This window comes from Dreissena polymorpha, chromosome 3 (genome assembly GCF_020536995.1).
Source record: "Dreissena polymorpha isolate Duluth1 chromosome 3, UMN_Dpol_1.0, whole genome shotgun sequence".
NCBI lineage: Eukaryota > Metazoa > Mollusca > Bivalvia > Myida > Dreissenidae > Dreissena > Dreissena polymorpha.
In genome coordinates this window covers 63,787,691-63,805,509 of record NC_068357.1, presented here as the reverse complement: position 1 = coordinate 63,805,509, position 17,819 = coordinate 63,787,691, and the positions used below count along the sequence as shown (strand labels likewise).

Sequence of the window (17,819 nt, the reverse complement as noted above, 5' to 3'; positions counted from 1 at the left end):
TTCATGAAACTTCTTCAGAATGTCAACGATATGAAGACCAATTTCAAATCTGGGTCTCGTATGTCGGACAATTACCATTCCGCTTGGCGATCCTAATTAGTTCTTGTAGTCCGCGACATCAGCGGGAGAGGACGTCCGGTACATAGCACATCGACACAAATTGTGGCCCAGTTACAATCATGCGTTAAAATCCATCTCTCAGAATTTCAGGGTCTGTACTCAGTCACTAAATCGTTAGGGGAAGACATAATTGACTATCAATAAACACAGCTTAGATTTCAAGATGAGAAAAATAAAAGACTTCTGAAATAGTATAGTGTCACGTTAAGAGGAAAATCGTTCATCTAACCACAGATGTTTGCCTTAGTCGGTCATCACGTCTCGAAATCGTTCCTGAACGCCTATATAGGCTACCCTTATTTGCCAGTTTGCTGTATTTGCTTTTTTAAATTCAATTATATACCAAAATGAATTGTGCTGAAATATGCCATATACAACTCGAAATTAGATTTAACAAGACTATTGCCAAGCAATATGGTCCCCTACCGGTGAAACTCCACCATTGTCAGATTTTTATATATATTTGTTGCCATAGAAACCAGAAATTTCGACGTAAGAACAAAATGAAATCACGTGCATAATCTCCATATTGCCATCTATCAATGTTTGAAGTTTCATAAGACAATATGAAGAACTTTAAAAGTTATCGCTGGATCCAGAAAAGTGTGACTGATTGACTGACTGACTGACACACCGAGCGCAAACCATAAGTCCCCTCCGGTTTCACCGGTAGGGGACAAAAAGTCCCACGTCATGCGAAAATGTGTCTTATGCCATATGCGCCCATCATAGCTATAGACCAACCCAGCCTGCTCATCTATCATCTGGTCAGGAGATACACAATGAAACCATAAAACCTTAAGTGATTGTAAAGTGGACAGCATCATCTCTGACCAAACTACGCAAATGCACAGGCTGGGCTTGAGCTACGCTGGCCGAAACGCCATAAGACCCATTTTCGCATGATGCGGATATGAAAGTGTAATTTAATTGTTCGAAAGAAAACAGCGTGTTAAATAATAACACAAGATATATTTTGATGGTGGAGAAATAAACTCCTAATAAGCCATGTGAGGACACGTGTGATGTGAACTCCCTTAGTATAATTTGTATTTACTAACACTAATGTATGGTTTGACTATAGTAACGCGCATTTCATGCGCTGAATATGCGACTAACAAGTGAAAAAACACACACAATAGCTTCACTTTTGTTTTAACTTTAATTATTGAGAAACGTTAATTTCAATCTTTATTTCGAAGTCAGCATTTTCGCCGATTATCTTTTTTAAAAAGAAAATTCTTGTTATAGTTAGTTGTGTTTTTTTTTGTATATTCCGTTTTAGCGATTATAAAGCATTTTTACCTTTGTCTATATTATACCAGTAGTTATTGGTGAACTCATGTTCAACATTTTATAAATTAGGAACTGTGAACATAAACAAACTTAACCTTATACTATTGCGTTGTTATTCCCCGTGCAATTGATAATACAGGAGAGATCGCCGATATCTGTTGAGAACAAAACGTTTCCCAAACATATCAAAAGCAAGCAAGCACTTTCAACGAGGTTACGCAACAGACGCGTGATAGTGTATTGTACTCTCGACATCCCTCTATACTTGTTGATCAGCAGTAGCTTTATTAACCCTTATGTATTAAAAGCCTCAGAGTTTGAATGACATGTGCTGCGCGAAAAATACCACTTGATTAAGACACAGCATATAGTGGACTATTTAAATCATTTATAAATAGTACCTTCCGCGAAACGTAAAATTCAAAAATTGTTTATTTTTTATTTGTTTTCAAAATTATTCCATATAACACGATATTTACATGACGTGTCCATTTGTGAACGAATAAAGTGGAAAAACTAAAATCTCTGGCATAAATGATACAACTCTTTCTCAGCGCAGATGCGGCAGTTATCAGGTTTATGGTACATAACAAAACTGGCTTGCAAAACGTGATATTAACCTTAATTGTTCGCAAGGGAACAACTAAAAATCCATGGATTGGAACAACATTCGAACTTGATTTGTAAGACACGCAGGTAAACTCACTAACCAAAAATCAGGTAAATATCACAAAGCGATAAAAAAACACTCTGGAAACGTAATGCCGGACAAACAAACAGTCCGACATCTATATGCCACCCTACCAGGAGCATACTATTTGTTTCTGAACTGAAGTTCCAACATGGACCCAATAGAGAATATACCACCACTTCAGCAGGCAGGCTTATGAATTTGAATAGTAGTTTAAACGTTATGTCAGTATTACACAGTTTTTCCAAAGTTATAGTAAAAGCTTTAACATTCTTTTTTTCTAAATTTGAATTGATGATTTTCAAATAATTAGAAAAATTTTGAAATATTTGTTTTACTCCTAGTCAGAAGTATGTTTTGCTTGTTTGTATAAACAATGTTATCCAAAATTATATTTTGTATCTATGACATTATCTTTTAAAATTGTCATTTTGCCACTGTTAATTTTTTTTTTAAATATACCTGATAGCACGTACGCGATGAGGAGGTTAAAACATAAACATGTACAACATTATGCTAGTGTATTGCTCTGAAAACATGAACAGCCAAGTGTGTGTATTTCAAGTTTGAGGATCTTCTGCTCCTTCTGCTCCTGAGGCTGCATAATGGGAGAAAACAGTGTGTGTGTACCATTTCTCTTTGCTGAGCTATGCGTTTTTTACTAAAAGATTTAATATTTTCAGTGAGGTATTGTGCTGTTCGGGGGATAAAAGAATACCAGGTGGAAACCCCACCAGTCTGGTATGGTACGAGAATACCAGGAGGAAACCCCACCTGTCCGGTATGGTACAATTATACCAGGAGGACACCCCACCTGTATGGTATGGTACAAGAATACCAGGAGGAAACACACCTGTCCGGTATGGTGCAAGAATACCGGGAGGAAACCCCACCTGTACGGTATGGTACAAGAATACCAGGAGGAAACCTCACCTGTCCGGTATAGTACAAGAATACCAGGAAGAAACCCCACCTGTCCGGCATGGTACAAGAATACCAGGAGATAACCCCACCTGTACGGCATGGAACAAGAATACCAGGAGAAAACCCTAACTGTCCAGCATGGTACAAGAATACCAGGAGGAAACCCCACATGTCCGGCATGGTATAAGAATACCAGGAGAAAACCCCATCTGTCCGGCATGGTAAAAGAATACCAGTAGGAAACCCCACCTGTCCGGCATGGTACAAGAATACAAAAATACCAGGAGGAAACCCCACCTGTCCGGCATGGTACAAGAATACCAGGAGGAACCCTCACCTGCCCGGCATGGTACAAGAATACAAGGAGGAAACCCCACCTGTCCGGCATGGTACAAGAATACCCGGAGGAAACCCCACCTGTCCGGCATGGTACAAGAATATCAGGAGGAAACCCCACTTGTCCGGCATGGTACAAGAATACCAGAAGGAAACCCCACCTGTCCAGCACGGTACAAGAACACCAGGAAGAACCCCCATCTGTCCGGCATGGTACAAGAATATCAGGAGGAAACCCCACTTGTCCGGTATGGTACAAGAATACCAGGAGGAAACCCCACCTGTCCAGCATGGTACAAGAACACCAGGAAGAACCCCCATCTGTCCGGCATAGTACAAGAATACCAGGAGCAAACCCCACCTGTCCGGCATGGTACAAGAATACCAGGAGGAAACACATCTGTCCGGTATGGTACAAGAATACCAGGAGGAAAACCCACCTGTCAAGTATGGTACAAGAATACCGGGAGGAAACCAAACCTGTCCGGTATGGTACAAGAATACCAGAAGGAAACCTCTCCTGACCAGTATGGTATAAGAATACTAGTAGAAAAACGCACCTTTCTGGTATGGTGACCACTAATAAAACTCACATACTGCCTAAACAGGAATTGGATCCGTCCAGTTGGGATATGCAGTGCTATCGCATCAGAGGCTCAAATTTCCAGAAGCATCCTTAAAAATGCAGCTGACAACCTTATTCAAAGCTGTTCAAATATAGCTTAAAACAACATGTTTAGCATAAATCGGATGAAAACTGTGAACAAAAAACTAAGTAAATTAAAAAATAATTATGAACTTCAAATACTACAGTGCTAGTTTGATGGAGCTTGTTTTTTCTTGCTTTGAGGAAAAGGCCAAGCCTTCCAGTTTGTGGAATACTGTATTGAGAAAACTGAGGAATGGGAAGAAACTTAGAGGTTAATTTGTAATTTTGGGAAATGATAGTGAACAAAATGGAGAAGCAGGAAGATATGTTCTAATGTAAAGTTGAAAGTGATGCAAAATTGTATCATTCTAAAGAAATTGTATTAAGCCTAGGCTAAAAAAGAAAAAGCACGCCACAAAAATGAAATATTGAATCCTGCTGACAGACCTAAATATCCAGTTTCCACTTAAGTATGTGGAACTCGCACAAGGCCAGTCAATGTTAATGAGGACCAGTACTGTACTGGGTGTCATTGCCTGTGGAAACTTCCGGTAGAGTTTACATGTGTATTTGCTTCTCTAGGGCCCAGTTGCTGAAAATGTACAAAAACATTTAAAACTATTATAGCAAACAAATTGCGTTTCAAATAAACACATATATTAAAAGGTTATTAATCAAATCATATAAATTACTTTGTTTAAAAATTAACAGCTTTTAGATTTACTGGCTGTTCACAGTTTTGAGCCACCTGGGCCTGTTAAATTGCATGTAATGGATTGGTAGCCGGAGAATGCATGTTGGACATATGGAAACTTGGTTATATTTTGCAACCAGTATGACATGATGATTTGGGGTAGCAGAAATAAACATCACAAGAGACCACAATAGTTGATGTTTGTTTGTTTGTAAAAATTGTTTAGTTGTCGTTTGTTCGCCGATTACAAAAGCCCACCAGCATGTTTGCTCAATGAGCTAACAATTAGAGCAAGTCAGCACATTACCTTTATCACTCTTCATTTTAGGAACACATTATCACTTTTAAAATACCATTGCAATTTTTATTGTTAAAAACAGTCAATTTTCTTACTAACTTTGAGAACATGGCATGTTTAAAACACGTCTTCCGCATGCATAACAAATTAAAGCACTTCATAGATATCTTTTGATGCTAATTACAAAGCATTTTCTACATAAATTAAGTCGCGTCACGCAAAAATGAGGCTCATGCTATTTGCTGCCAGAATATCTCCAGGCCAGCCTGTGCATTAGCACGATCTGATTAAGAGCTACCCTGTCAGCTAATGAGACCACGACACCTTTTAATTGTGGACAGGTTTGGTGCCAATGGGTAGAAGGGACTTGAACTATGGCACGAGACTCATTTTCGCATAACAGTACTGTTATTTAATGATTCTTAAATGCACTCCCAGTGAATCATGGTAAATATTTGAATGAACCACATAAGCGCCAATATTTTATAAATTACTAGATAACATTTTAAATAATACTTAAGCGAATAATTCACAATCGAGGTTAATATTATTCCTCCCTTTTTATAACGGTAAATCATTGAAATTGTAAGTATCAGCAAGACAACAAGAGATGTGTTTGTCAGAAACACAATGCCCCGTGTGTGTGTTTCAGAGTTTATTTACAGGTCCTACTGGCCTCTTCACGAGGTTACGGTAGCCCGACCTGGATGCCCCTTATTGCGCCGCTTTGTAATAAAATTTAAATATATCATTTTGCAGGTTTAGAAATTATCTCCCTTTTAAAGCTTATTACTTCCCTTGGATTGTATTTTTTGACTTTTGACATTAAAGGATGACCTTGACCTTTCACCACTCAAAATGTGCAGCTCCATGAGATACACATGCATGCCAAATATCAAGTTTCTATCTTCAATATTGCAAAAGTAATGGCCAATGTTAAAGTTTTCGGGCGGACTGACGGACGGACAGTTCAAATGCTATATGCCACCCTACAGTGGGCATAAACATTGAAATTGAAGTATAAATATGCCATGTACAATGTGCAAAACATAAGACCTCCAATAACTCGATGAAGACACTTCAAAGGGATTAACATATATTTTCCTTATATACAAACATGAAAATGATTTTAATAAAGAGTTAAAATTAAAAAAAAAACAATTCATAAAGCTGATTGAACTATTTACTAAAATGAACACATCACAATTGCGTTCCAATTATTGCATGAAAAACACACATCTATTTTCAAAGTATTTTGCACATCTGTCAATATTTACAGAAAATTATTAAATCCAAATCACCCATACATGTTTTTACCATCCTAACTTTGGTAACTTATAATTATATAAACCTGCACCATATGACACTTCCATAAATTTATCACTAACAATTTATATTTATAAGCATTTCGTCCAAACGATTAATCCTTGATAACCGCTTCTGTAATTTATTTTTACGACTGTCGTGACAAATTGTGTCATATTGGGACACTGGGACAAACACCCCAAAAGTAGACTGTCCCGCCAACATTGGGACGTCTGGCATATATGAATTTTAGTATATACTTAGAAAAACCTAATAATTTGACTTTATAATCACAAAACATAGATTTCATACTGAAAACAAAAGACAATTAATAACAATTGGAGTTATACGAGTGTGTTATAAGTCTAGTGCCTGCTTTTTTTTACAGAATACGACATATATTCAAGCATAAGAAGTATGTTGCCAGGGTGTGCTAAAGAACAAACAGTGGGTAGTTTGCTACCAAAAGACTTATAATTATTATTGAGTAAATTCACATGCCAATAATGTTCATGTTAGATACATGCATAAACTGGACCTCCATGTGTGAATCTAGAATGCTCATTTACAAAAACAAACCATGCACAATATTTGAATTACTATTTTATGTATACTATCCTACAGATTTCTCGATTTTTAACTTTAGAAACTTAAACACCTGGTGGCCATTTTATTCAACTTACCACAACCACTTTAATTCAAACATGATAATCTGAATGCAATTCCATGTCCACTACATGGGCATGACTAGACAAAAATGGTAGAGGACCAACAAACACTGTAGCTGGCAAAGTACCAAACCCTAGTGCCTTGCCCTTTAAGAGAAGAATAGTTTTCCGTATTACTACATACATGAAACAAGTAACCAAAGAGCAGAGCACATTTTTACCCAAGGGGCACGATTTGTACAAATATGTTTCATGCCAAATACCAAACCTCTGTCCGCTACGGTTTGAGAGACTTTTAAAGTTTTCAATGTTTACATATAAAGAAAAAAACAGGTTACACCAAGGACGGGGGGGGCTAATGTTTACCCAACTTGCATGTATTGAACAAACTTGGCACGGAACCACAATTTGATATTACATTCCAACTACCGAACCTTTATTAATGGGGCAAGTTTTAACCCTAATAAAACTTAGTAGCAGACCACAACACATGTGACATGACAAATATATCAACTCTGGCCCTTGTTGTTTCCGAGATTTGTAAGTTATTTTACAAGACAAGTATAAATTAATATTGTTTCATTGTATAATGGTCAAATTGCATATAGTTTTCTGTTATTTTCATTCACAGTCTCGGACATAGTGTGTAAAAGACGTAGTGCAATGAAGAAGGGCTTTGTCACAAAGCTAAAAATGTTTAACCACCTCAGAACAACCATGGAAATATATAAGTGTTGATTCCCAATATTTTCTTAGCAAGCTAATTATGTCCTCTGTTAAAGAGGTATTGATAAAAAGGAGGCTGGTCAACCATTGCCAAAATGTAAGTTTATAACCATGCACACAGGCGAATGACTATAATTCAATATTAAACTATTAAAAACCAAAAGAAATGTTCCTTACATACACTATCAGGATACAAACGCTGTTGAACCTCCAAAAAGCAACATAATAATGTCATTATCTAATTGCATGATAGTTGGACACTTGTTAGCTAGCAGCTGCTTGCCAATCGGTATCAGTACCAGTTTATTCTGGTAAGTACTAACAGTAGTTTATTGCATTTCTTAAGTTCTTTTTTTAGGCATTTTTTCTGACAACAAACCAAAGGTTAGTCACACATTTCATTTTTTAGGCATTTTTTCTGACAGAATTCAAAAGTGTGTAAAGTGATATTATGGGCATCTAACAGTTTATAAGTGTCTATCGCAACCGTTGTTTATTTTTGGTGTTTTCACTTCATATACACTTATATTTGTTAATGCAGCATCAACATACTAAAACAATATCCCGGAAAGAGAAAAATAATGCATTTGAATATCAACCGTACTTTCGTTTGACAACTGATCATGCATGTACGATGGTAACCTAAATTTAGTTTTAGTGCAGATTCGTTCATACGACACAAAAACACACTTTTGTTTTACGGATCATTTTGGCTTAGAGGACTGGGTGAGTCATGTAAAATATCGAAAATAAAATACATTTTTTTAATAAACTACTGGTAGCAAGATTAGTTGCAGATAATTGGTCAGTAACCACATTTTAACTAACTCTTTGGACCTGTTAATTCTTGTCAGCTCAATTCAACATTGAAAAATGTCCATTATATCACTTTAAACTGCTCTTTTAAAGCATTGAAATGAGTTTATATTACTTTTGGAAAAAGTTCAAAAACCTTAAAGTGATATTATGTGCATCTAACAGTTTATAGGTGTCTATCGCAACCGTTGTTTATTTTTGGTGTTTTCACTTCATATAAACTTATATTTGTTAATGCAGCATCAAAATACTAAAACAATATCCCGGAAAGAGAAAAATAATGCATTTGAATATCAACCGTACTTTCGTTTTGACAACTGATCATGCATGTACGATGTGAACCTAAATTTAGTTTTAGTGAAGATTCGTTCATACGACACAAAGACACACTTTTGTTTTACGGATCATTTCGGCTTACAGGACTGGGTGAGTTGCGTAAGAAATCAAATATAAAATAGATTTTAATAAACAACTGGTAGCAAGATGAGTTGCAGATAATTAGTCAGTAATCACATTTTAACTAACTCTTTTGACCTGTTAATTCGTTTCAGCTCAATTGAACAGTGAAAAATGCCCATAATATCACTTTAACTAATCTTATAGGTATTAAATAAACAAGTATAATCTTTCATAATTGCATAAAATAAAATTGTACTTAATAATTCACTATACTAAAGCACTATGCAACTAAAATTTCTTGCCGATTATTACATTAAGACTAATTGTATATGTCAATTTTCTACCATGCATTATTTCAATGTTGCATGTAAAGCTATTTATTTTACTTTGTTGTGTCTGAAGGAATGTCAAAAATTACACTATGCTCTAAAAATAGATTTGTCAAAATATTTTGCAAAGTGAAATAAACACATCTTAGTAATACAATTTTATTTATTTAACATAAACTTATTCATGACATGCAGTCCTTATTTTTAGATCAATCGATCTCCTGGATGTATATGCAAGTGTCTCTTTCAGTGACAATCCTAGGTGCATAACACATACCATACACTTGCACAGCCTTTCTCCTGAATATATCCTCATGTGTCTCTTCAAGTGAACACTCTGGTTAAATGCATTACCACACACCTCACACTTATGCTCCCACTCCTGTATGTATCTTCATGTGTCTCTTCAAGTGAACACTCTGTTAAATGCATTACCACACACCTCACACTTGTATTCCCTCTCTCCTGAATGTATCGTCATGTGTCTCTTCAAGGAACCTTTCTGGGAAAATGCATTACCACACACCTCACACTTGTACTCCCTCTCGCCCGAATGTATCGCCATGTGTGTCTTCAAGGTACTACTCTTGCTAAATGAATGTCCACACACCGCACACTTGTACAGTTTCTCTCCAGTATGTATCGTCATGTGTGTCTTCAAGATGCTACTCTGGGAAAATTCATTACCACACACCTTTACTTGTACAGTTTTTCTCCTGTATGCAGAGCTCCAGATAGGAGGCGTATCTGCGTATTTACGCATTGAAAAAATAAACGAACGCATTTAAAATCAGCCAAGTACGTAACAAAACGCTTTACAAATCTTGGTACGTATTTTAAATCGATTAAAGTGCGTAACCGGTTTAACCAATAATCCAGTTAAGTTTGTAGTGTCAGTTAACCTTTGAATCAAAAGTAAGTCAATCAAAATAAGCTTATAATAAAAATGGCGGCCCATCATGTTTGTGGATCAAAAAGGGACGTTTAAAGCAACATGCGGGAATATTTTTGAAAAAGCTTGTTCATATCGTCATTTTAAGTATGTTCTGTTTGAATTTAATAATAGAAATAACAAATAATAATACTATTTCTAGATTAAACACGCCTTTTACTTTTTCCGTTTTCTATGGAAATGGAAAATACCCCTAAATATTCCTAACCCTTTATGGCTGAAACAAAGGAGTAAAATACGCATTGACAATAATATCAGGGGGTGAAATACCCTTTAGACTAAATCCTTATCTGGAGCTCTTCCTGTATGTATCGTCATGTGTTCCTTCAAGGTATTACTCTGGGTAAATGAATGCCCACACACCTCACACTTGTACAGTTTTTCTCCTGTATGTACCAGCATGTGTTTCTTCAAGTGACCCTTTTGGTTACATGCATAACCACAAACGTCACACTTGTACGGTTTTTCTCCTATATGTATCCTCATGTGTGTTTTCAAGTGACCTATCTTGTTACATGCATAACGACAAACCTCACACTGGTACGGCCTCTCTCCTGTATGTATCCTCATGTGTGTCTTCAAGGTACCACTCCTGTTACATGCATAACCACACAAGTCACACTTGTACGGCCTCTCTCCTGTATGTATCCTCATACGTGTCTTAAAGGAACCACTCTCGTTACATGCATAACTACACACCCCAAACTTGTACACTCTCTCACCTATATGTATCCGCATGTGTGTCTTCAAGTGACCATCCAGGTTACATGCATAACCACACACCTCACACTTGCGCACTCTCGCTCATGTATGTATCCGCATGTGTGTCTTCAAGGTTCCACTCCTGTTACATGCATAACTGCACACCTCACACTTGTACAGTTTCTCTCCTGTATGTATCCTCGTGTGTGTCTTCAGGTTACCACTCTCGTTACATGCATAACCACACACCTTACACTTGTACGGCCTCTCTCCTGTATGTATCCTAATGTGTGTCTTCAAGGTACCACTCTCGTTACATGCATAACTACACATCCCACACTTGTACACTCTCTCTCCTATATGTATCCGCATGTTTGTCTTCAAGTGACCACTCAGGTTACATGCATAACCGCACACCTCACACTTGTGCACTCTCTCTCCTGTATGTATCCGCATGTGTGTCTTCAAGTTACCACTCAGGTTACACTTATAACCACATACCTCACACCTGTACTGTTTCTCTCCTGTATGTATCGTCATGTGTCTCTTCAAGTTACTCTTCTGGATACATGCATAACCACACACATCACACTTGTACACTCTCTCTCCTGTATGTATCATCATGTGTCTCATCAAGTTACCCTTGTGGTTACATGCATAACCACACACCTCACACTTGTACACTCTCTCTCCTGTATGTTTCCTCATGTGTCTCTTCAAGTTGCTCTTCTGGACACATGCATAACCACACATATCACACTTGTACACTCTCTCTCCTGTATGTTTCCTCATGTGTCTCTTCAAGTTACTCTTTTGGACACATGCATAACCACACACACATCACACTTGTACACTCTCTCTCCTGTATGTATCCTCATGTGTGTCTTCAAGTAACCACTTCGGTTACTTGCATACCCACACACCTCACACTTGTACAGTCGTTTTTCTGTAGGTATCCTCTTGTTTGTCTTTATACCATTACTGATATTACTAGTATAATTACACACATCAGAATTGTTATTCTTAGGGTGATGTTATACTTGTCAATTGCTCATCACAGAAACTTTGTGAAATGTAACTTTTATTATTTGTAACATTTGAAATATTGATGAGATGTTTTTCATTGGATATAGGATTTATCTGTTTTGAATACGCTTTCAGATATTTATGATCATTTTCTCGACTCCACTGATCCAGAACTTGCAGATCTTTGGATGTAAGTTTATCACCACCATGCACTCTCCTCAAATGACGAACAAAAGGGACAGCAGTTGTGAATGCTATCTTGCAGTACACACATTGGAAAATTTCTGAAAAATAACAATATTAACATGATATTTGGGACAAATTTTATTTTTTTACCTAATATATGAAATTTGAACCCAGATTACGTGTTTGCTCCTATTGGCAATACAATCCCAAGAAAACTTTGATGAATCAGCCTTGAAGAGTGATTAAAAGGTTTTTATTGTCACGATAAACTGTCAAAAAAGCCAACAAACCTTCTCCATTGACATATTTAGGTCTGAAATGCACATTCTTGTCTCTGATGAAGCCATCTTCTCTTGCAAGGCCAAGTTCTCTGGCGCATTCATCTCCGAACCAAACTAGCAGTTTCTCCCCTGAAGCAATAGTAAATATTAACAGGTTATTTATTAAAAATGCGAAAATGTTCACCTTTTCGATGTCACACTACATTCTTTAACTAGACTTGTGTGACGAATGTTACTCAACACAGATATTTATGAAATAATGTGCATGTGGTTTATGATGATTTATTGTGAGTAGACGACATTTCAAAGATGATTGAATAATTTAGACGAGATGGAAAGAAATGTTATTATTGTTTACTATTGGTGGTAAGCCCTTTATAAACTAAGTCAAGCAAGTCAATCAGTTTAAATACAAGTTGAGTGTTAAATATCGTAGTAAGTATCATCAATGTAAAGCATTGAAAAATAGAACTGCACCGGTAAATAACCCAATATAGTATGCATATATATATAATGAAGAAGAATTAAGTCATTTGGTAGTTTTAGCTGTTAGATTGAGACATAGCCAAAGAAGAATTTCCGAATACCAAATGACGTCCGAAATATTGCAAGTTAAGAAATTTACGAAAATAGTAAAAAAGATTATCAATAGACGGGCAAGGTCCCTTGAGCAGTATGGGGGTGTATAAGTGTCGTCTATTTACGGTAATGGCGACCGGAAACACGAATCCATGTTGTTGAAAGTTGGTAAGATCTTTTATCTTGACAATAAAAAAGGTCACGTTCAAATCTAGATCACGTGTCCAAAACGAGGTAAAGTCTTGTAAATGTGTTGACTTTGAACTCAGATGAGTGTTCTTCTTTTGTATTTATATTTAACATAACAGAACAGGACAGAATAGTTATCCCTACGCTTTTATAAGCATGGGGATATTGTATTGATCTCCGCTTTCTGTCCGTCTGTCCTGGCCACTATCTCCTCCTACACTATTAGCACTAGAACCTTGAAACTTACAAACATGGTAGCTATGAGCATATGTGCGACGGTGTCAGCGACGGAATTTTTATATGTTCCCTTGGTAAAAAGTTATGGGTAAAAAAATGGGTAAAAAAAAACTCATTTTACTAACAACATGCGACGCTCATGATAATAACTTTTGACCCAGGGGTCAGATCAAAATTCCAAATACTGCACCGTCGCACATATGCTCATAGCTACCATGTGTGTAAGTTTCAAGGTTCTAGTGCTAATAGTGAAGGAGGAGATGGTGGAGAACCACGCTCACCCAAAATTTTGAAATGGGTAAAAACACTCATTTTCCTAACAACATGCGACGCACATGATAATAACTTTTGAGCCGGGGGTCAGATCAAAATTCTAAATAGTGCACCGTCGCACATGTGCTCACAACTACCATGTGTGTAAGTTTCAAGGTTCTAGTGCTAATAGTGTAGGAGGAGATAGTGAACAACCACGCCCACCCAAAACTCTAAAATTGGTTTAAAAAAAAATCATTTTACTAACAACATGCGACGCACATGATAATAACTTTTACCCCAAGGGTCAGATCAAAATTCCAAATAGTGCAACGTTGCACATATGTTCATGGCTACCATGTGTGTAAGTTTCAAGGTTCAAGCGCTAATAGTGTAGGAGGAGATAGTGGACAACCATGTCCACCAAACATTTTGTCTTAACATAACTTCTTCATTTATTCACCAAATGACTTCAAATTAATACTGAACATCTCTTATGACAACACGGTCTATCTCGACCATCCATTTCCACATCACTCACCCCAGGGCCATTGATGAAGGTAAAAGCAGCTTGGTTCCCGTCCTCTTTCAAATTTATCGAGAGGTCCACGGATACTACTTCCCCGTACCCCCAAATTTTTGTTCGTACCCCAATTGTTTTTGGACCCAATTTTTCTTTCGTACCCACATTTTTTTCGTACTCAAAATTTTTTTCTTTCCCAAATTTTGTTTCGTACCCAAATTTTTTTTGGCAAAATTTGTTCGTACCCAAAATGTTCGTACCCAATTTTTTTTTTTCGTGCCCAAAATTTTGTTTTAACGAAACTTCTTCATTTATTCACCAATTGACTTCAAGTTGAACATCTCTTATGACAACACGGTCTATCCCGACCATCCATGTCCACACAACCCACCCCGGGGCTCAACCAACATAAGCCTTGCCCACCCAAAATTGCCGTTTAATATAACATCTATGTGGCGAGGGGATACGCGTCGGCCTTTGCGGCGCCACTTCTAGTTTATTTTGACTTAAGCACGTGAAGCTCATCTTCATTACATACATTTTTAATAACAACATGCGTAGAAGAATAAACAAAACACACTTCATTTTATTAAGAACGGTTTATTTAAATAAACAGGAAATAAACATATTTCGCGATAATTTTTTGTGAGAATGTCTGACATGGATGATGTTAATACATTAAGATCACACAATGTTATGTGTATAGTCTAACAATAATGTAACAAACATTCTGTTCTTTACTTGTACGACATTTCAAACAGAACTATGTACATTCAATTTACTGTGTTAGCTGTAATAAGGCAGCTTAATATTTTAGATATATTTTTTAAGCAGCATAAATCTCTCATTTATAAATGCAAAGTTTCAGGTTTCCATTATGAGTTGTGTCTTTCTTAAACTTTTCACAAAATAGTGTTCTTTATGTAAACCAAAGTAGAAGATCAATAAGTTATGACATAGGGTATTTCATAACGTCTGTTTTCCTTTTAAACAGAATTACAAATTTGCTGATGGGTACTGATTTGGTGAAACCTTATACTCATAGGACAGATTGCATAGTGACTTCTGAAACTGAAACTGAAACTGCGGAAGTTATCTAACGTTTATCTTGTTAGGGTTATGTTCAACAATTCTTTAGTTGCTTGAAATCTGACATAAGTATTTAATATTTTGTTTGTTTGGATAATGTTTCTTTGGTACTGGAAAATATTAAATAGTGATGTTATAATTACCGGTAAATTGAGGACATACATGATTTGTTTTTCTTTAACTTAAACAATATTTAAGATGGCGACCTTTTCTCAGTCAACTGTGCAAGGAAAGTCAGGGTATATATATAATGTAAGAATACCAAGAGATTCAAGTAGATGTCAGATCAATGCCATCTGTATTCTCTCCAGTGATCAGATTCTTGTAGCAGATAATGATAATAATTGTGTTAAGCTACTAGATCAGCAATACCGGGTGATAGGACACTGTGATTTAAATGCTCATCCAAGTGGCCTTTGTCAAATCACACCAATTGAAGTAGCTGTTACGGTGCATAATGACAAGACACATGCGGTCCAGTTTGTCTCAGTGAATGGTGGACGGCTGGTTAAGGGCAGGCAGTTACAATTTGAACATTCATGCTGTGGAATTGCTCATGATCAGAAGGACCTGTACATCACCACTGGCACTGAACTTTACAAGTATTCAGGGAATGGAGACCTGTTGAAGAGGCTTTATGAGGATACGTCTAGAGACTGTCGTACAGGTAATACACTGGTGGATATATGCAGATAGTATTTGAAAGTTATTAACAATTGTTCAACTGTATAGTTAACATGTCGATTTCATAAGTATTCCTGATATAACTATGTTTGCAAATCATGAACTTAATTACTTGATTTTTTCATTGCATTGAAAACCTGCATACAATAGTCTTTGCTTTGCTAAGTATCATTAGGACTTGTTTCTTTATTATATAAATGTTTAGGCTAAATAAAATACAATTTAAAATAATGCCATGATCATAATTATGTCAGTACATTCGGTATCTCAGTAACCACATGTATTATTGTGAAAATGTTATAAATTTGAACCATCATTTATATATTTGAAAAAATGAGAACTGTGTCTTATGAACATAATTGTTATGTAACAATTAACTACATTGATACTATTCACCTTTGCAGTATGGACGTGTGCAGTTAGTCCAACAGGTGACAAGATATTTGTCACCAACTGTACCCATCACAAGGTCCTCACCCTGGCTAGAGATGGTACAGTACTCTGCACCTTCACAGACCCAGACCTAAAATGTCCACTTGGTATACATGTAACAGCTCATGGACAGGTGCTGGTCTGTGGAGGGGCATCCGACACTATCCTACAGCTTGATGGGGAAGGCAGGAAGAAGCTAGCAACTCTTGGTACCAGAAAGGATGGACTTTGTGACCCAATTTCAGTCTGCAACAACAGGAGCACAGCCTCATTTATTGTGGGACAATATAATAACGACAAAATCCTAGTGTTTAAAGTACAATAGTTTTGTTTCACAAGTTTCATTACAAACATTTTGGAACGTGTACTTAAATCATGAATTCATTCACCAGATTCATATTCAGTGTTAGGTTTCATCACATAACTCGTATGAGTGATTTATCTTGTTGCTGCGGAATGTTAATTCGTGAATATGTTTGGAAAAGTATGTTTCACAATAAAATTCTTGGCAACATGGTTTTAGTTTTAATGTTTCATTGCATTTTTCTAACAGGATTTATTGTATTGCCACACAATTTAAAAACATGCTACATGTATCATCAAGTTATCATTTCTTATTGCTCGTATTATTATTTTTCATTTGAATTGCATATCATGAGTGTATTGTTTTAACTTTTATCGTGAAACTGAAACTAGCGAAGCGAGTGCTAAATGCCTAAGTTTTCGACGGTCCTTGAGATCAAATCACGGTATGAGCACTAGTCCTTAAAGCTAATTAAGAGTTTTCGACGGTCCCGGGAATCGATTCACGGTACAAGCACTAGCCCTGAAAGCTTTGGGTCTCTAGATCGTGCCTCGGTTTGAGGACTTACCCTATAAGCGACGGCGTGAATGCCGATGTGAGAATTTGCACCAACAGTGACAGGTCCCGGGTTCAAGCCCCAGTCTTAGTCCTAGCCCTAAAAGCTATGGATCCCGGGTTCAAGCCTGTGTCTTACCACTAGCCCAGTAAACGAAGGATCCCGGTTGCGAACCTCAGTCTGAGCGTTCGCATCGAAAGTTACGGGTTCACACAGGGACTCGAACCAAACAGCCGTCGCTAACATTCCATATTGAGCACTCGCCTTCTAAGCGACCGTTGCCGAAATGAGCACTAGCTCCGTAAGCAACATTTCCTGGTTTAGAGTCCCGAAATGACTGCTCGCCTCGCAAGCGATGGGTGTTCGGGCTCGAGCGCCGGTCTGAGCACTAGCCATGTAAGCTATAAATCCCGCATTTTTCGGGTCCGGCGCTAATTAAGGACTTAGATCAGGGTCCGTTCGCTTAAATGGTAGGTACTTAAACCGGGATTTGAACCCGGGGCCCATAGCATACAGTGTGAGTGCTCAGGCAGGGCCCCGAAACCGGGACCCGTTACGTAGGGTGCGAATGCTCAG

The 17,819-nt window shown here is 37.2% G+C and overlaps 2 protein-coding genes across 2 annotated transcripts; one reads left to right on the top strand and one right to left on the bottom strand.

Moving 5' to 3' along the window:
* Nucleotides 1-5,243: 5,243 nt before the first annotated feature.
* Nucleotides 5,244-11,526, bottom strand: LOC127872281 (zinc finger protein 98-like). The gene is made up of 4 exons (XM_052415611.1): nt 11,064-11,526; nt 10,735-10,841; nt 9,771-9,921; nt 5,244-5,332 (listed from the first exon to the last, which is right to left on the bottom strand). Exons 1-4 carry the CDS (start codon nt 11,524-11,526, stop codon nt 5,244-5,246), a joined length of 810 nt encoding a protein of 269 aa, XP_052271571.1.
* Nucleotides 11,527-15,300: 3,774 nt separating this feature from the next.
* On the top strand, nt 15,301-16,831 carry LOC127874475 (uncharacterized). The gene is made up of 2 exons (XM_052418832.1): nt 15,301-15,934; nt 16,356-16,831. Exons 1-2 carry the CDS (start codon nt 15,466-15,468, stop codon nt 16,706-16,708), a joined length of 822 nt encoding a protein of 273 aa, XP_052274792.1. The 5' UTR covers nt 15,301-15,465; the 3' UTR covers nt 16,709-16,831.
* Nucleotides 16,832-17,819: the final 988 nt, after the last annotated feature.